Consider the following 17,421-nt stretch of genomic DNA (forward strand, 5'->3'; position numbering starts at 1 on the left):
CACACAGAAAATTCAAATTTCCACAATTTCACAATTTCCACATTTTTATATTATAAACTCGCTCGTAGCTCCCACAGTTTGCTCCCATCACAGAGAGCATAAATCTTGGGCAGAGCTCAGACGCAGACACAGAGGCAGTGGCAGTGGCAGTGGCACAGGAACTGAGGGACAGGGACAGGGACAGGGACAGAGGCACAAACAAATCGCCTTAGACATTTTCTTGTTACTCGAATTCTCCTTTTCTCTGCACAAATCGGAGCAGGGATTACAGAGAGAAGTTTGTTTGTTCTTTAAACCGCGTCGCGTCAGCGGAGAACTCGGGGTCGGGTCGGGTAATGGCTGAAAATGAAATAAATGCAAATTTTACAACTATTTTTTGCCGAGAATTGTTTTCCTTTGAACTGAAGCTGAAGCCGAATCACGCTTTAAGGACCTCCCTCGTCGCTAGTCGCTGGATTTAGCTATCAAAGTGCGGCACTCTGTCTGTCTCGTGGGTCTGTCTTAGCTTGGCAGTATCCTCCGCAAGGCACTTCATATCCAATTTCAAGCTATTGACACAATGAAGTACTCTTGAGATCTACTCTTTCGTTCGTCTGAGCGACTTTCACCAAACATAAAAAGTAGCAAACCAAATAAACACAGCCAAAACCTCATTTTTGGGTGCTATAAAGGGAAAGAAACATTTCAAAAGATGTGATTTGCGATTGTTCTTCTCTTTTTTTTCGTATATTTTTTTGACGTTGGGGTTATTTCCATAGTAAATTCACATATGCCGATAGTTAGCCACTCGAATATGGTAAGACATCTATCTATCTCCTTGAATCTGGAGAAGGCACTTGGGAGCGGGATGCCGGCGAGTTTATCCGCGATGGCGCACTACATTTCGATTCAGCCGGAGAGCAGCTGAATGGGAGAACGGCGAGAGTCGAGTCATATAAACAAAAACAGATGCATGCAACAGATAGGAACAGATAGCCTTTGAATTTTGTAGATATCTGATATCTGGGGAGATGCGAAAGTAATTGAAGATTCTGAAAATTTCTAAGCCAGAAATTCCCGTCTATCGAAAAAGGTTTATATTTTATTTATTTATTTTACGTACACAAGTTTCGGTGTACCATACATACATACATACATACATATGTATAAGTACATGTGTTTTCTACATTCTACATTCTAGTTTCAGAAATCACCGCTAGAAAAGCTCCTCGTAGCGAAGACAACAACCCACAACAGCTGATTGCTGCACCATCCCGAAGTGGGAGTGGCCTAGAGGGCCCACCCCAGTTGTCCTGTTAGCATAAGCCCCGGCTAGAACAGAGACCAATCCAACTGCCGCAAACTGTTGCCAATCCAAAATGGCTTCCTCCTCGCAGATGCTGCCACACAGAGGGTTGGGAAATCCAATAAGCAGAGTCCCGGACTGATTTCCGAGCCAGAAGGGACAAACAGAACTTATTGCAACACAGTCTTCCAAGCAGAACAGACCCAAGGTCTTCCAATTGCAACAGCAGGAATCAGCAGGAGCAAAATCGCACAGCCATGCAGCATCCACACCCCAGTGACCAGCCAACTTACATGCCGGAGGTGCCGTTCCAGCCACTGTGGGGCCAGGAGGCCCCTCCGCCGCCACCGATAGTGCCCTATCAAGAGCTCATCGCTGGGTTCCCATGCACCGATTTGTGTAAGTACTCCGGGAGTGAGACCTTGAGAGATTTGGTCTGACAATAAATCGAATCCTTGTCGGAATCCTTGCAGCACTCTGGCAGCGCTCTCAGGTGGCCCCACTTGTGCCCCAACGTTCCAGCACACATGGGCGGTCCAACGGATCCTCCAGCTCCTCCAAGAAGACTCGTCGCCGGGTGGCCTCCATGGCCCAGAGGAGAGCGGCCAACATACGTGAGCGCCGTCGCATGTTCAACCTGAACGAGGCCTTCGACAAGCTCCGTCGCAAGGTGCCCACCTTCGCCTACGAAAAGCGACTCTCTCGCATAGAGACGCTGCGCCTGGCCATCACATACATTGGATTCATGGCTGAGCTGCTCAGCGGCACTCCCTCAAACTCCCACTCCCACTCCCACTCGAAGTCCCGCTCAGATGTGTATCCCGGGATGAACGGACACCACCAGCCAGCCCCACCCTCGATACATCCCCATCATCTACACCCAGCGGCGGCATATCACCGAGACTTTGCCTCTCCCTACAGCCACAGCCTGACATAATGCTCCTTCTCGTGTGTGTGTGGATCGCGGAATAACGGACCCTCGCGAATAAGAAGAGAAAGTGAAGAGTGTCGAAAATCGTAATGTTTGTTTAATCAGAATAATAGAAACTACTACCAAAGGGACTCTATTTTTCCTGAGGGTTTGAAAGCAAAAGGGAAACTTGCAACCAGTTGGTTGCAACCCAGATTTGGTTACTTAAAAAACCAGTACACGAGTACACCTGATAATCCATTTAAATACTGCCTGCCTGCCAGTGCACCCCGCACTTGTTTTGAACAATTTCATGCCCCACCATATACCATACCATACCATGATTTGCGTGCGAATCCTTACAGCTGCTGGAAGAGGGAAAGGCACACCACATGTCCTGGCCTCAATGAAGTCACATTGCGTACGGGCGAAAAAGAAAGAAAACTATTATACGAAATTTGACAAGGCAAACAACGCGTGAAATTATTATTAATAAATTGAGGCCGACAAGAGGGAGGGGAGGGTGCGATTCAAAGTCAATTGAAACCACCCTAAACAGAAAATAGTCCAAAAACAGGAACAAGTGTAACACTTGAGGGACTCTCTGTGTCCTCTGTGTCCTCTGTCCCGTGCCCCTGATCAGCTCTGTCTGGCTAAATACCAAGGAATTTTTGCGTTCAACGCCCATTTTCAACAGATTAGCCTCCCTCAGCCAGGGAGCAAATTAATTCTGAACGGATATTGCAAGGACATCAGCCAGCGAGGGTTGCCTCCTGCAGAAGCAGAACGCTAAAAGGGTCGCTCCCTGTTCGACTGTTGTTTTGGTCGCCCTGGTGTACAATATGTTTTGACGAATTTGTGACACTTCATGCCGCATTAAGTCCATCTCCATGTGCACCGGGGGGTGGCTTACCGCATCCCTTCCCTCACCTATGAAGTGGCCTCGCGTGTCGGCGATTAGCGCATCAGGAAATCAAAGGCTGAATCTGTCTTTTCGATACCTGTGGTGTGGGAAAACTTGACAAAGTTTATTTGCTAATACTAACAATACACTAACAATTATGTTTGTATGTCTCAGTCCAAGGACATGCCGCGTGTTCTATTTTAGGTTCTTCCCATAGTAAATCAGATTAACGGGAACTCCCCCCCTGCCCATGGGCTTGTACATATGTCAAATCGGTGTGACAAATTAATTGAATTTTGCTGCAATATCTGACAGTTTTTGAGCTATTTTTCGGGCGTAATTGGGGCAGAAGTGAATACTTATATGTTAGGTCATGATAGATCGAAGGCTGCCATCAGATTTGCCAGATGTTGTCGGAGCAGAACAATGGAATGGAGTTCCGTACTCCAGTTCGTTCCTTCTTCCCTGCCGAAGTTTTGTGCACATACTGGTGGCTGAGACTTATCTATGATGACTTGGAAATCAATAAACATGCTACTACTCGTGAGTATTCGCAAGACTCAATAAATTCCAGCAACATGCACTATCTGGATGCTTATCGATTCTACTTCATGTGTAGTTCATTTGGAAGCAATTCCCGTATCGGAGGCAGGCCAAGTGCCGCTGGCTACACAGTTAACAGCCAGAACTCCTACCGTACAGCATGGCGAATCCTACTCTCGTGACTCAGGGCTCCAGCGATCCGGCATCTTTGCCGGCTTGGCTGGACCAGCAGGAGCTTCAGAGTCTGCTCAAGCAGGAGATGGCTGGCTTCAGGAGCATCCAGAGCATTCGGGGCAAGTGGGAAATGAATCTGGTGCAACCCACCTTCAGTGTCCAGCTCCAGGTGGAGTGTGCGGGTAAGAGAATCACAGAAAACAGTGTCTAAACTCGCAGTAACCAAAGGCAACCAACCAAACAGGAAACAGGAAACGAGTCGTAAGTTACCTAGTGAAATCCTCGGAGAAAACTCCCAGTGGTAGGCAGTTCCCCATTGAAGGGGACTTCTCGGTGGAGCTGCGAATGTACGAGGACATTCTGCCCGCTCTAGAAGATCTCTACAAGGACGCGGGACAGGCCATTAAATTCACTCCCCCATTCCTCAGCACAAAACAGGGCAGCAGCTTCCACTGCCTTTTCTTGGACTATGCCCAGACAAGGGGTTACAGTGTGGCCAATACCCTCAACGGCCTGGAAAGTCCCGCCATGGAGGCAGTTCTATCGAAACTAGCGGCTTATCATGCGGCCACAGCCCGCTATATACAGACGAATTCCGATAAGAAAAGAGTGCTTCCAAAGCTCGTAGAAGGTGCGGCAGCGGCAGCGGCAGCGGCAGGTGAGCTGAAGAGCTTGCTTCAACTTCGATTTCACGAGAGCCTGCGATCGCACGACGCGAGAGAGTACGAAGACAAGGTGGTAAGTGATTGGAATAATAGTCGACTAATGGATACCCTTGCAAAGCCACACTCCACTCGCCACAGAAAGCGTTCCAGAAATACGTCAGAGGAGCCATAGACCATTCAGATACTAGGAACTCATTCAATGTTATCCTGATTGGGGCCTGTTTTCCCAACAACATATTGAACAACACGGATGCTTTTGGCAACGTGAAGGACTCTCTCTTCGTCGACTTTCACGCCGCCAAATATGGACCCGCTGTCTACGATCTTTTCAGCCTGCTTTTGACAGCACCGGCCAAGAAATGCACTCGCTTTGATGGCTTCGTGAAGTACTACCACGATCGGCTAACAGCTAATCTTACCCTGCTCAAGTATCGGGGCAAGCAGCCCACCCTCACCGACTTGTATCTGGATCTGCTGAAGTACGGCCACTGGGGTAGGTGGGGCATCATTTGATATCCAAACCATAACTAATACCTCGCTTTCATCTTAGCCTTTGAGGTGGCCACGGAGATTCTCCCGATCGTTCTCTCGCACTTTGACAGCGATGACGCTGACATCGTGGAGCTGGTCAGAAGTCCATTGTTTTCGCTGCAGATAAGGGAGCTTCTGCCCTGGCTGGAGAATCGTGGCTACTTCGAAGAGGAATAGGAAGCTTATAAAGCTTGCTCCGAGAGAGAGATAGAGAGAAGTGGAGGCCTCATTGTGACATTCAATAATCCGTGTGATTAGATAAGAGAAAATAAAAAAGCTCACAGTGAACAGACTTGAACATCACATCAGAGATCGAGCGGATTGTTGAGGGAGTTACAATAAAAAATAGTTTTACTAGATTGTATTTGAATTCTTACCAAACTAGTCCCACCCCCCCCCCCGCTGATTAAAGCTCCCAATTGCGTTAAATTGAATCTGACGACGAAATTGCGAAAAAAGCTCGCTCCAAAAAGCTTCGTTGTTGACAAACGCAACCAATAAAAGACACCTGCCGCGGCGTGCGACAAATAACAGTTGAGAAATGGTTGAGGCAAATGAGAGCACAGCCGAGGAGCAACAGCTGCCAAAATGGATGGATCAGGAACTGTTTGTGGAGTTTCTAGAGAGCGACTTTGCGGATCTGAAGAGCATCAGGGAGTTCCAAGTGGAGCCAACGGCTGGCAAGGGAGAGAACTACACAACCCTCCTGCTGCGTGCAAGCTTCACGCTCGAGCTGAACGGTGTGTCTATTGACTTTATCAATCTGCTCTAACTGAAAGCCTCCTCACCAGATGGCTCTCTGACTAGAACTTCGTATATGGCCAAGGTTCTTCCCACTACTGTCAGCACAAGGGAGTTCGTGACGACTTGGAAGGTGTTCGAGAAGGAGAGCAACTCCTATGCCAATTACCTGCCTGACTTCGAGCAGATGTACCGGGAGGCCAAGAAGGAGGTTACCTTTGGGCCACGCTACTACAAGCATTCAAAGCAACTGAACGAGGAGCTCATTGTCCTGGAGGATCTGAGCCGGCGCGGCTTCAGAAATGTGAACCGTCAGAAGGGCTTCGATATGGTGCACACCAAGGCGGCCCTGGAGAAGCTGGCCCAATTTCATGCCGCGTCGGCAGTGCGCTTTGAACTTAAGGGACCCTATCCGGAAACGTACGATCGAAATCTTTGCAGCACAGAGGATAACTTCAAGGAGTTCCGCGAGCAGCAATCGAAGACGTTTGTCCAATCGCTGCCCCTCTATAATGCCGCGCACATGCAAGAGACAATTGTAAATCGATTCTCTATGACACTTTATACTACACCGATTGCAACTACAAATTGGGTATTTTCCAGGAAATATACAGCCAACAGGCGGAGGACATGTTCCAGGCGTACGCTCCCAAGATAGAGAACGAGTTCCGTGTACTCAATCATGGCGATGCTTGGTGCAACAACTTCATGTTCCAGTACGACCAAGAGGGTCGGCTCGGAGAAACATATTTCGTCGATCTTCAAATGAGTCGGTACTGCTCGCCCGCCCAGGACCTGCTCTACATGATTCTATCCTCCGCCAACGGCGACATAAAGATACAAAAGTTTGACCACTTCATCCATTACTACCACGAAAAACTCACAGAGAACTTGACACTACTCAAGTACCCCAAGAGCCTGCCGAAGCTGAAGAGCCTCCATCAGTCCATCTTCAGTTACGGGGATTGGAGTACGTATCCAGCAGATTAGCTCATCTCCTCGTGTACGATTATACTTAATATGTTCTTGCTTGAATAGTTTTCCCGATAGTCACCGTTCTCCTGCCAATCGTGCTTGTCGATGCCAATGAGAATGCCAACATGGACGCCCTGCTGGGTAAGGATGGAGATGAGGTCGGCGACCAGTTCAGAAACAACCTGTTCCACAACGCTCGCATCGCGCAACACCTGAAGGAGGTGCTCCCTTGGGCACACAGTCGAGGAGCCTTTGATGTGGTCAACACATCCTAAACTTCTGTTGATTGATTCCGAAGAAAGAATAAAATAAATGTAAACAATATAATTAAAGATTTTCGACCAAATTCGAGTGAAAACTCAATTGAAGGTTCACATTCACTCAATTCCCACATCGCCATCCAGCCATCACTCATTCAATTTGTACACAAATACAAACGCCACTGATAAAACAATAGAAAACTCGTAGCGTAGCCATCAACAGTGCGGGCTATCGGCGTTGTGTACTAAGCCTGGGATTTGTGCGACGGAACTATTCACGTACATATGTAGGTGATATTTGAAGTCAAATATCAGTTTCTGAACGTTCGCACAGTTGAACGGACGCACACAAATCGCGAGTCAAAGTACACCTCCAGCCACAGCCACAGCTACAGCTACACAATGGGTCTTCGAAATTCCAAGCCAAAGCGTAGCTATGAAGTAGCACCACCAAAATCATCCGAGAACAAGATCCCACCCAAAGAGACAAAACCGCCCCCATCCCCGATACCCACCCCGGTGACACAGACAAAATCGGACGACACACCCAGCCACAGCCCCAGCCCCATCACCACTACACTCCCCGACGGCACTTCCCTGGTGCCAGATTGGCTGAATGAGACCCAATTTGTGGATATACTTTCTGCGAATGTTTCTCGGTTTTCAAAGATTCTCAAGTTTCACGCCAAGCCCGCCATGGCTCCAGGAGAGAATTATGCCACTCTCATGCTGAGAGTCGGCATCGATGTGGAGCTCGATGGTAAGTACACTTGAAGACTGATACTATAACTGATAAAATACATAAATGAAGAATGTACATACACATACACAGCATGTAGAATATTGTTTATCGCTTCAAAGTGAGCCAGAAGTACTCCCGCTGTTTGGCTACGTTTTGGGCTCAGATAAGCAATCGTAAAGTGTCTTCAATTTATTTATAACCTTTGCACAATAAAAGTTTGCTGTTGGTATTTCACAATAATAATAGCAATTGCATGCAGTCGAAAACTAACAATGACTTCAATAATCTTCAGCTAATAATCTCGCGCCACTTCTCCCCTCTGACAGACAAAAGTACTAAGGCCATATCCTTCATGCTGAAGGTTCCACACGAAACTCCTCAAATGGAACAAATGCTGGCCATGGCAAACTTCTTCAATACTGAGAATATGGCTTATGTGGACGTATTGCCGAAACTGGAAGCGCTCTACAAGGCCAAGGGACTGGACGTCACATTGGCACCGCGCGCCCATAGGCTAGACTCCAGCGTGGAGCCAAAACTGGCCAATACCGTGCTCATGAACGATCTGGGTCAGGACGGTTTCAAGAATTTGAATCGTCGGGAGTGCCTCAACTTGGAGCAAACCAAGTTTGCCCTGCGAAAACTGGCCCAATACCATGCGGCCACCGCAATGATGATTGAGGTGAATGGACCTTTTCCAGATGTGTTCATGAAAGGTATGCTCGGAACGAACAAGGATGCCATAAGAGCCTTTATGGAAGGAATGCTTGGCCCCTTCCAAGCCAAATTCTTGGAACATCTGGAACATATAAAGGATGGAGAGCAGTATCGGGACAAGCTTGTAAGTCTTCTGGATCCACAATCAACAATAAATGCATACTTTAACCGGCAGATGTGCAATTGTATCCCAACAGACCAAAACATTTTCGCAATTTGCCTCGGCGTTCGTTAAGCTAAGCGAGTACGATCCCTCGCAGTTTTGTGTTTTGAATCATGGCGATTGTTGGATGAATAATTTGCTGTTCAAGCTCGACTCCAAGGGAGAACTTGAAGATATGGTGTTTGTGGACTTCCAAAATCCCAATTACGGACCCCCGGTCCAGGACATCACCTACTTAATCATCACCTCAGTGCACATAGACTACAAGACGAAGTACTTTGACTTCTTTATACGGCACTACCACGAACAGCTTACCAAACATCTGGATCTGCTGGGCTTTACAGGTCGACAGCCTTCGCTCCGGGAGCTCCACATGCAGTTCTATAAGTACGGAGACTGGGCGTTGTTCCCCGCGATTACAGTGCTGCCCGTCGTGCTCCTGGGGCCCACTGAGGGTGCCACTTTCGAGAATTTCATGGGTGACAACGAATCAGCCGGCAACTTCAAAGACAAACTGTACACCAACCCACAGTACCGCAGCTACATCGAGCAGTTGCTGCCTTGGCTGGACAATCGAGGACTGCTGGACGTAGAGTGAGTAAATGGATGGGCATGGACGGAGCGAGTTGGCAAGCTGATTGTTGGCATTACATTTTGCAGGCAGCCGATTAAGGATGAAGCTCCTGCTCCATTGCCTGCGCAGCCCGAATCCTCCAACAAGATCTTGGACTGGCTAGATGTAAACGACTTCGGTGATATAATTGCCGCCACGGATCCAGAGTTCGAGAGCATTGTGAGCGGTTCTTCGGAATTGGCAACCAAACCAGGCGACAACTATGCCTCCAAGCTGCTCAAAGTGGACATCAACGCACAGCTAAAAGGTCTGTGAAATATTGCCAATTTATCCTAATGCTCCAACAAAACGTTAAAATCTTTTGTCAGGTAAAAGCACCAAGACCTTTTCGTATATCCTGAAAGTGCAAGTGGCATCTAACGATATGATTGACTTTGCCGACTTTAACCTGTTTCCCAAGGAAACTTTGGTATACGGTAAATATGTGCCCGCCTTCGAGGAACTCTATAAGGATGCAGGCCTAGCAGTCACATTTAGTCCGAAGTCCTATAGGCTGAGCAAACCGGTCACGGAAGAGTATCTGATTCTGGAGAATCTGCAGACGAGAGGGTTCAAGATGTGCGATCGGATGAAGGGCATGGACTTGGAACATAGCAAGTGTGCGCTGAAAAAGCTGGCCCAATGGCATGCAGCTTCACTCAGGTACAAGGAGCTCAATGGTCCATATCACGCCTTGTGCCAGAAGGGCATCTTTACCGAAAAAACGGCGGAAATATTCAAGAACATGTTTGCCCAAAACAAGAAGACCTTTCTGGATGTAGTGGCCAAGTTTCAAGGAGCTGATGAGTATATGCATAAGATGGTAATATTTCTCATTCTCATATTTCTCATATTATGAATAGTTCAATTAGCAATCTCCCTGCTTTCCCTCTGTACAGCCGTCGATTTTGGAAGCCCATGTGGCGGAAGTCATTAAGGACTCCCAAGTCAATGAGGAAGAGTTCAATGTGCTCAACCATGGGGATGCCTGGGTGAATAACATCATGTTCAAATACGATGCGGACGACCGTGTCCAGGAAACATACTTGCTAGATCATCAGGTCTCGCAATACGGGAACCCAGCCCAAGATCTATATTATTTCATAATGAGCTCCACCGAGTTGGATATTAAAGTGGATCAGTTTGATTATCTCATCAGATGGTATCATCAAAATCTAGTGGAACACGCCGGCATCTTGAAATACTCCGGCTATGTTCCCACTCTGAAGGAACTACACCTCATATTGATACAGCATCCCATTTTCGGTACGTCTTGAACAGTCGAGTTACGATGCTCAACTTAAATCTCAATTGCGTATTTTTCAGCGATCGGCACTGTGATTAGTACCCTATCCATTTGCCTCAACAAAGCCGACGACAACTTTACTACAGATGCCTTTTTTGGCGACAATCCAGAATCGGAAGCCCTGAGAACAGGGCTTTTAAGCAACGAGCGATACAGAGCTAACATTGAGCGTATTATGCCTTGGCTAAATAGGCGTGGGCTGCTCGACTTTGTAGAGGACTCTGTGGCCGCAGGAAGAACTGTATAACACATAAGATTCACTAGATATATATTTACTACAAAAACAGGATATCATGTACGTTTTATGTCTGATCACAATACTAAAATACAAGCAGCAGGAACAGGTACGACTTTGTCTTACTTAGTGGCAAACTTGATGGCCAAATATATGCTAGATATTAGGACAGCGGCGATAACCAGCTTCTTCAGATTGGCACGATTGACGCCTTTAACTGTGCGGATCACTTCTAGATTGAGGCGGAACACATTGCGACTCTCCTCTATAAATTCAGCCCGCAACTCGTCATCAAACGCGCCATACTGACTGTTGAACACGCGCCTTAGCTTTGCCTTTAGTACATTAATCTGGGGAATAAATTAGTTATATACGGTACAATACAATTAGAAATCACCATACTGACTTTGACTGGAAAATATGTGGCCTCACAGCCAGGTGGACAAATCGTGACCTGAGCAGGCATTGGGCGCGCCTCCAAGTCCTCTTTATCGAGACCAACGGATGCCGCGTTTGCAGTGGCTACCTCGGCATCTGCTTCAGCCTGTTTCTGTTGTTCCTCCTCGCCTCCCTTGGGGAAAATCCACAGCTTGCGCGCAATCATGCGTTTCTTTTGCAGCATTTGGCCGCCCGACATCAGTGCCATGTACATTTGATACGCAAAGGCAAACAGAAGTAGCTCGTTCTGGGCCGACACCTTCTCCAAGTGTGCTAGATATTTCTTGACTACGGGCCGCGGTTCATATGTGTCCTTCCAGTTGGGCCCGTAGAAATAAGCAAAGTCTCGTTCAAATGCCTCGGCTCTATGTAGCTCCTTTGGCAACAGCCGCTCCGGCAGACGGGCCTCAAAGAACTTGTATATTTCGTAGAAGGCTAAAAGTCCATCATACCAAACTTCATCGTCCGAAAGGGCTGCAAGAAACATGCGTAACAATAGGCAGATCAAATGAATCCCAAATCCAACATACCGAATGCAAATTTTGCATTAACTAGAACGTCGGTCAGATTATGCACATCTTTGGTGGCTTTTCGCAATTCCTTTGTGAACGTCATATCCACATATCCCTCATCGCCCACGTCTTCTTCGGCCTTGGTGCCTGCTGTTGATGTTTCCTCCACGGTTGACATTATTCTGATTTTGCAATATTTTCCTTTGTTTTTTTTTCGTTTATAATCGCTTCAGCGGATAGCGTTGCTGATTTAGCTATTTTCTTACTAGATCTAGCGTTTTTCAACTGCAAAATGCGTGATAAATTGTAAAATATCGGGCTGCGGGAATTAATGCTATTTTCTAAATAAATTGGCGTTATTTTAGTTTTTTCAAAACATCAACATTATTGTTTCAGTGTCAAAAGTCATTGCAAGCTAGTAATATCAAATAGGACATCAACATCGAGGAATATGATTTGAGACTACGGTATATTACGGTATATTTTTAAAATGAGATGGTATATTTTTGTATATTGTTGAGTGTCTGAGGGATATTTTATCGAAAATTCCGCGGTCACACTGAACACAGTATTATTGTGCATAAAAAAATTGTTGAAAAACTTAATATAAGTCAAAGTAAGTGTTGCTGGCCAAAATCATGCGTCGGAATCGATGGGAAATTCGCCCATCAGTGGAAATGTTCTTTCGTAGGGTCATAATGCAAGCTAATATGTCTGAAGACGAAAGCATTTTACAAACCTTTTACTTTTATTGTGCTCACAAAACACGCATGTATTAACACCAATTGCAGTTGAAAAAGCAACAAGAACACTATAAACAACACCGCTTTGGCTCTGGCTCCGCACACACTCTTCTTTCCACCCCACTTCCCCACGCCTGCTATCTTTTTTTCCTCCTTTCCACAACGCACTCCTACGTACCGAACAGTTGCTTTGGTAGCACATACGTACCCTTAAAAGACTGAAGAAAATCAAAAAGCAATGTCGGATCTCTTTACCACTTTCGATAGCAACGGCAACGCCGAGCACAATACCTACAACACGTCCAATAGCGGCCATCGCGACATCCCAATGGCCTCGCCATCTCAGCACAGTCCCATGACGAACAACAGCAACTCATCTTCACAAAACGGTGGCATAACCGCGGGCACAGCAACTGGTTCAGGTGGTGGTAGTGGGAAGTCATCCAATCATGCTGGCTCATCCGGAGCTGAAAACACACCAGTAAGCACGCTCATTATACCCAGCCAGACAAGTGGATTCTGATTCTCGGGTTCCTTTCCAGATGCTGACAAAACCACGTCTTACCGAATTGGTTAGGGAAGTGGACACCACCACGCAATTGGACGAAGACGTAGAGGAACTATTGCTGCAAATAATAGATGATTTTGTCGAGGACACGGTAAAGTCAACGAGCGCATTTGCCAAGCACAGAAAGTCGAACAAAATTGAGGTGCGGGATGTTCAATTGCATTTCGAGCGAAAGTACAACATGTGGATACCCGGATTCGGCACAGATGAACTGCGACCGTATAAACGCGCCGCAGTCACAGAAGCGCATAAGCAGCGTTTGGCACTAATTAGGAAAACAATTAAGAAGTACTAGACCAGAAGTTTCCCGGATTTCGTTGCATGCTCCGTACATGCCACCAATTTTTTTTTAAGCTCACAATTAGTTTAAGAAAAAAGTTAATCCCGCTCTAACATATAATAACAAAATAAAAGTGCATTCATGATTTTAGTATGGATTGCGAGTATTTTTTTGTATACCCTCTCTAGGTTACACACCTTGCAAGTGTATCTGTTTAGTATCGATAGCTAGTGTATCGATATATCACATCTCTTTCCATTATTTCCGACTTGCACATTAAAAAACCTTTGAAAACATTAAACCTTATCAAATATATCAACAATGAAGCTGCCGGGTATTTGTCGGACCTGTGATGCGACAGATGCCGATAATCTTTTGAAGCTGGCCACTCCCACTAAGAAGTACCCAGACAAGTTGCTTTCGGACATCTTGAGCGAATTAATTAATTTTAATGTAAGTTGTGTGTGTGTACTAAAATCTATAAACCATATTTTTAATGTCATTTCCAGCTGGACACATCTAACCAGAAGCTTCCACAACGTTTGTGTAGCAGTTGCACCAAGAAATTGATGGGTGCCTATTGCTATATGAGACAGGCGCTGGACGCCAATGAACTATTGCTGAGGCACCTGAAAAACGGTACTAACGACTGCTTGCAAGAAACGCCAATGGAACTTTGTGCGGAGCAGCATGTGATGGTGAAACTAGAAACGGAGGATGAGGATGGAGGGGAGACTGAAACAAACATAAATTGCTCTGGCTTACCTGAAATTGTCCCAGAAGAAAGTCCAGACGAGAAAGATTTCGACCACAAGAAATCTGTTGATCCTTTAATAATGATCGATTCTGTTAAGCAGGAAACTGTCCAGGCCAGGATAGAAAAGCATGTAGACGACGAAGGCGCGTCGGACTTTGAGGACGAAGAGTATGTAGGGCAGCCACCTATAATGTAAATATAACGGCATGTCTATGTTTTGCAGCTCGCTGGATAACTTACCACTGGGACAGCGCATACTAAAATGGAAGACGGGAAGTGGCGAGTCCTTGCGAAGCCTGAATCGGTCGGCTTATCAGTGCAATGAATGCCCAAAGAGCTTCAAAAGAGCTGATTATCTGAAGCGACATCAGGTCAAGGCTCATAGGCCAGAATCCCGTTGGTTCTCCTGCTCACTCTGCATCCGAAAGTTCAATAGCAGAGAAGCCTTAGAAATGCATCTCAAAGTACATCGAAACTCCAAGCGTTCGGCCAATATAAGTGAGCATAAAAAGGCAAAGTCTGTGGATCTAAATCTTTGCAAACCCCATGGCTACAAGCTCATCGAATGCATGATATGTCAGAGTCAGTACAACAAGATTGCGGACTTGCGACGCCATTTAGAGGAGCATCCGGAAATTGTTACCTTGGGAGTGCGTCCAAATATGGAGCCCAATGAGCTGGCCGAATTGTTCTATCCCGATGCCAAGGATGTAGGCGAGGATCAATTAATTGAGTTAATTCGCAAAGATTTGGCAGGCGGCATTTATCATCGCTTCTATTCCATAACTAATCAGTGTGGTTATGAAATGAACCTGGACAGCTCTGACACTGATAGTGAGCTGGACGTGGAGCCCGAGGACCAACTAAAGAAGCGCAAAACTAGACACGCGCACTACAGCTGCGAACTGTGCCAACAGAGGTTTACCAGGAAGTATCAACTCTACGATCATCAGCGTCAGACGCACAGCTGGTCCGAAGCACCTCATGTTTGCGGCCGTTGCGATGGCCGCTTTGTCAGCTTGCAAATGCTGAGGCATCATAATGAGTCGCAGTGCAGAAACTCGCAAAAGCGATTCCTTTGCCATAAATGTCCACTGCGGTTCCGGTGGAAGCACAACCTGAGAGCACACTTCCGAGAGCACCGAATCACGGTAAGCCCCTCAAAATGAGATTCCTTTCCTTGTTATGATATCTGTCATGTGTGTATGTGCTACTTACAGAATCAAACCTTCGAATGTTCCGAATGCAAGCGAGTTTTTGACAAGAAAAAATCACTGACTGTTCATCTACTCAGCGCTCATGCTGAGGAATCGAAACTCATTCCGTGTCGGTGGTGTACGCGCAAGTTCTATCGTCATGATTACCTGGTGAAACATCTCAAGCGGCACGGACTCAAGGAGCAGGACATTCCATTGGCCGAGACATTGATAGCTGCCACATCGAAGCGAAATGGAGCCAAGCGCATTAGCTGCAAAATTTGCAACCTGGACTTCGACCGCATCATAGACTTGCGAGCCCACATTCAACTGGAACTAAAGCTGTCTCTCAACTCTCACCACCATAGCTATGACTCCCCACAAAACTACTCTATAACCAATGAATCCGGGTTCGAGATGCAGCTTGAAGATTCGGAAACAGAGGACGAAATACAGCCCGGGTCTCTCAACCGTCCTCCCTACGTCTGCGAGCTTTGCAGTGTCCAGTGCAAGCGCAAATTCGAAATGATTCAACATCAACGGACCATGCACCGCTTCGACAAAATGCCTCATGAGTGTGATAAGTGCGTTTTCAAGTGTGTGTCCAAGGTGAGTTTTTGGGCTGCATGGCATTGCGTAATTTCACTTCTCAATGCTACCTTTTTTAGAATATCATGGACCATCATCTTCTATGGCAATGCAGCAGCACAGAGAAGAAGTATTCATGCAGCAAGTGCACCTATAAATTCATGTGGCCTGAGAATCTGGATAAACACGTGCACCTCCAGCACAGCGAAGTCTCTGAAAGTACCAAAGCAGCCAAGCCGACAAGTGGTCTTGTCGACGATGCCGCAGAGGACGGAGTCCAGCTGCTGCAATGCCCGCATTGTGATCGCACCTATCAAATGAAGTCGCGATTGAACAACCACATTCGAGATGTTCATGTAAACGGCGATCGGAAGCGCAAGGATGCGATTAAGCGATTCCTTTGCTCGCTTTGTGGCAGAGAAACGCGGTCGGCTGCTGCTCTGGTTACCCACATGCGACGCCACACCGGCGAGAAGCCCTTTAAATGTGATCTATGTGAAATGGCTTTCCCGAGACACTCGGAGATGGCTTCGCATCGCAGGATGCATACGGGGGAGAAACCATTCCACTGCACAGTTTGTGGCAAGGATTTTGCCCGGTCCGACAAACTGACGCGCCACATGCTCACCCATAGCGGATTGAAGCCGCATAAGTGCACGTACTGCGAGAAGAGCTACCGGCAAGCCAAAGATCTGAAGCTCCACTTGCAGCAGCACACAGGCGAGTGTCCATTTATCTGTGGCACTTGTGGCGAACGTTTTATTCAAAACATAACTCTGGAGAAGCATCGTCTAATGCGTCGCCATTTCGATTGGAGCTTGCCATAATTTAATATTAAATGCATAATTTATTCTAAAAATATCTTCAGAAAGTCCTTTTTATACCCGGTACTTGAGGAGTAAATGGGGTATATTGTATTTGTGGGGAATACGGATGCATGTAACGCACAGAAGGAAACGTTTTCGACCCCATAAAGTTTATATATTCTTGATCAACATCAAGGTCCCTCCAAGGTCCCCATCGAGGACTGCAAGGATATGCCTTTAAAGCTTTATTTTGTTAAGTATTTTTCTTAAAATCGCTATAACTAGGCTATCTTTCTTCCCTACTGGCCGTGGCGTGCCTCCTTGTAATCGGGAGAAGATCCCGATCGTTTGGCATCAAGGACAATAAGGTTTTCGCCCTCTTAATGCTTTTTAATAACAGGCATCGAGCTAGCCTAAAAGTATGCCACATTTTGTTCTTCAAATAAACCAACCCCAAAAGATACTTTATACAATTTTTATTTTATTTTAACAGTGCACCTAAAAATAAATTGAATTTATAAAGGGCCAACAATTATCACCACGAGCCTGCACGTCCTAGATGCGCTCTATGGCCTGCTGTGTCTTCGGCCAAGTTCTCTAACAGGACAATCTCTCCCGTGGTTCTGTATGTACGAATACTTTAATTTGAGAAATACAACAAGGGTAACTTGTAAATCAAACAAATAACACTTGCAATTTTTGGAGCGGTCATCGGGCCGGAGCATATCGGAGAAAATAGTTGACAAATATTGTGCTGGGTGTGTGGGGT

The 17,421-nt window shown here is 46.4% G+C and overlaps 8 protein-coding genes across 9 annotated transcripts in view; 6 read left to right on the forward strand and 2 right to left on the reverse strand.

Annotated features, from left to right (window-relative positions):
- Positions 1 to 1,195: 1,195 nt before the first annotated feature.
- Positions 1,196 to 2,482, forward strand: LOC117896864 (protein Fer3). Its single transcript, XM_034805393.1, has 2 exons — positions 1,196 to 1,684; positions 1,759 to 2,482. The coding sequence occupies exons 1-2, from the start codon at positions 1,543 to 1,545 to the stop codon at positions 2,220 to 2,222; spliced, it is 606 nt and encodes a 201-aa protein (XP_034661284.1). The 5' UTR covers positions 1,196 to 1,542; the 3' UTR covers positions 2,223 to 2,482.
- A 1,268-nt stretch (positions 2,483 to 3,750) lies between these two features.
- LOC117896922 lies at positions 3,751 to 5,211 on the forward strand. The gene is made up of 4 exons (XM_034805462.1): positions 3,751 to 3,998; positions 4,061 to 4,554; positions 4,620 to 4,974; positions 5,032 to 5,211. The coding sequence occupies exons 1-4, from the start codon at positions 3,803 to 3,805 to the stop codon at positions 5,187 to 5,189; spliced, it is 1,203 nt and encodes a 400-aa protein (XP_034661353.1). The 5' UTR covers positions 3,751 to 3,802; the 3' UTR covers positions 5,190 to 5,211.
- Positions 5,212 to 5,471: 260 nt separating this feature from the next.
- LOC117898153 lies at positions 5,472 to 7,038 on the forward strand. The gene is made up of 4 exons (XM_034807351.1): positions 5,472 to 5,752; positions 5,804 to 6,291; positions 6,357 to 6,723; positions 6,792 to 7,038. The coding sequence occupies exons 1-4, from the start codon at positions 5,554 to 5,556 to the stop codon at positions 7,001 to 7,003; spliced, it is 1,266 nt and encodes a 421-aa protein (XP_034663242.1). The 5' UTR covers positions 5,472 to 5,553; the 3' UTR covers positions 7,004 to 7,038.
- Positions 7,039 to 7,312: 274 nt separating this feature from the next.
- Positions 7,313 to 10,796, forward strand: LOC117896584. Its single transcript, XM_034805004.1, has 7 exons — positions 7,313 to 7,748; positions 8,057 to 8,571; positions 8,645 to 9,204; positions 9,271 to 9,491; positions 9,553 to 10,046; positions 10,123 to 10,489; positions 10,550 to 10,796. Exons 1-7 carry the CDS (start codon positions 7,391 to 7,393, stop codon positions 10,774 to 10,776), a joined length of 2,742 nt encoding a protein of 913 aa, XP_034660895.1. The 5' UTR covers positions 7,313 to 7,390; the 3' UTR covers positions 10,777 to 10,796.
- On the reverse strand, positions 10,781 to 11,943 carry LOC117896590 (heme oxygenase 2). The gene is made up of 3 exons (XM_034805015.1): positions 11,733 to 11,943; positions 11,171 to 11,676; positions 10,781 to 11,114 (listed from the first exon to the last, which is right to left on the reverse strand). The coding sequence occupies exons 1-3, from the start codon at positions 11,890 to 11,892 to the stop codon at positions 10,887 to 10,889; spliced, it is 894 nt and encodes a 297-aa protein (XP_034660906.1). The 5' UTR covers positions 11,893 to 11,943; the 3' UTR covers positions 10,781 to 10,886.
- Positions 11,944 to 12,260: 317 nt separating this feature from the next.
- On the forward strand, positions 12,261 to 13,455 carry LOC117896592 (transcription initiation factor TFIID subunit 12). Of its 2 annotated transcripts, XM_034805018.1 has the most exons (3): positions 12,261 to 12,330; positions 12,725 to 12,938; positions 13,000 to 13,455. In XM_034805018.1, the coding sequence occupies exons 2-3, from the start codon at positions 12,786 to 12,788 to the stop codon at positions 13,318 to 13,320; spliced, it is 474 nt and encodes a 157-aa protein (XP_034660909.1). In that variant the 5' UTR covers positions 12,261 to 12,330; positions 12,725 to 12,785; the 3' UTR covers positions 13,321 to 13,455. The 2 variants fall into 2 exon arrangements, with proteins under 2 accessions (XP_034660909.1, XP_034660908.1); XM_034805017.1 differs by lacking the exon at positions 12,261 to 12,330 and having other exon boundaries at positions 12,408 to 12,938.
- Positions 13,456 to 13,498: 43 nt separating this feature from the next.
- LOC117896583 (zinc finger protein 271) lies at positions 13,499 to 16,709 on the forward strand. The gene is made up of 5 exons (XM_034805003.1): positions 13,499 to 13,758; positions 13,815 to 14,230; positions 14,286 to 15,213; positions 15,283 to 15,867; positions 15,927 to 16,709. The coding sequence occupies exons 1-5, from the start codon at positions 13,627 to 13,629 to the stop codon at positions 16,671 to 16,673; spliced, it is 2,808 nt and encodes a 935-aa protein (XP_034660894.1). The 5' UTR covers positions 13,499 to 13,626; the 3' UTR covers positions 16,674 to 16,709.
- The window catches only part of LOC117896582 (trithorax group protein osa), a 44,699-nt gene continuing 43,782 nt past the window's right edge, over positions 16,505 to 17,421 (reverse strand). Inside the window, exon 18 of the mRNA XM_034805000.1 lies at positions 16,505 to 16,544. Within this exon, the coding sequence (XP_034660891.1) occupies positions 16,520 to 16,544 (25 nt within the window). The 3' untranslated portion in view covers positions 16,505 to 16,519. The remainder of the gene's footprint in view (positions 16,545 to 17,421) is intronic.

This window comes from Drosophila subobscura, chromosome O (genome assembly GCF_008121235.1).
Source record: "Drosophila subobscura isolate 14011-0131.10 chromosome O, UCBerk_Dsub_1.0, whole genome shotgun sequence".
NCBI classification, from domain to species: Eukaryota; Metazoa; Arthropoda; class Insecta; order Diptera; family Drosophilidae; genus Drosophila; species Drosophila subobscura.

Coding starts and splice junctions, on each gene's coding strand:
- LOC117896590 (XM_034805015.1), bottom strand. CDS start 11,892: ATGTCAACCGTGGAGGAAACATCAACAGCAGGCACCAAGGCCGAAGAA. Junction 11,677..11,732: donor TAATGCAAAATTTGCATTCG/GTATGTTGGATT, acceptor TGTTTCTTGCAG/CCCTTTCGGACGATGAAGTT. Junction 11,115..11,170: donor CCACATATTTTCCAGTCAAA/GTCAGTATGGTG, acceptor TTTATTCCCCAG/ATTAATGTACTAAAGGCAAA.
- LOC117896583 (XM_034805003.1), top strand. CDS start 13,627: ATGAAGCTGCCGGGTATTTGTCGGACCTGTGATGCGACAGATGCCGAT. Junction 14,231..14,285: donor TCGGACTTTGAGGACGAAGA/GTATGTAGGGCA, acceptor TATGTTTTGCAG/CTCGCTGGATAACTTACCAC. Junction 15,214..15,282: donor TCCGAGAGCACCGAATCACG/GTAAGCCCCTCA, acceptor TGCTACTTACAG/AATCAAACCTTCGAATGTTC.
- LOC117896922 (XM_034805462.1), top strand. CDS start 3,803: ATGGCGAATCCTACTCTCGTGACTCAGGGCTCCAGCGATCCGGCATCT. Junction 4,555..4,619: donor GAGAGTACGAAGACAAGGTG/GTAAGTGATTGG, acceptor CACTCGCCACAG/AAAGCGTTCCAGAAATACGT. Junction 4,975..5,031: donor GCTGAAGTACGGCCACTGGG/GTAGGTGGGGCA, acceptor CTTTCATCTTAG/CCTTTGAGGTGGCCACGGAG.
- LOC117896592 (XM_034805017.1), top strand. CDS start 12,696: ATGTCGGATCTCTTTACCACTTTCGATAGCAACGGCAACGCCGAGCAC. Junction 12,939..12,999: donor CCGGAGCTGAAAACACACCA/GTAAGCACGCTC, acceptor GTTCCTTTCCAG/ATGCTGACAAAACCACGTCT.
- LOC117898153 (XM_034807351.1), top strand. CDS start 5,554: ATGGTTGAGGCAAATGAGAGCACAGCCGAGGAGCAACAGCTGCCAAAA. Junction 5,753..5,803: donor CTTCACGCTCGAGCTGAACG/GTGTGTCTATTG, acceptor CCTCCTCACCAG/ATGGCTCTCTGACTAGAACT. Junction 6,724..6,791: donor CTTCAGTTACGGGGATTGGA/GTACGTATCCAG, acceptor TTGCTTGAATAG/TTTTCCCGATAGTCACCGTT.
- LOC117896584 (XM_034805004.1), top strand. CDS start 7,391: ATGGGTCTTCGAAATTCCAAGCCAAAGCGTAGCTATGAAGTAGCACCA. Junction 9,492..9,552: donor CATCAACGCACAGCTAAAAG/GTCTGTGAAATA, acceptor ATCTTTTGTCAG/GTAAAAGCACCAAGACCTTT. Junction 10,490..10,549: donor GATACAGCATCCCATTTTCG/GTACGTCTTGAA, acceptor CGTATTTTTCAG/CGATCGGCACTGTGATTAGT.
- LOC117896864 (XM_034805393.1), top strand. CDS start 1,543: ATGCAGCATCCACACCCCAGTGACCAGCCAACTTACATGCCGGAGGTG. Junction 1,685..1,758: donor GTTCCCATGCACCGATTTGT/GTAAGTACTCCG, acceptor GAATCCTTGCAG/CACTCTGGCAGCGCTCTCAG.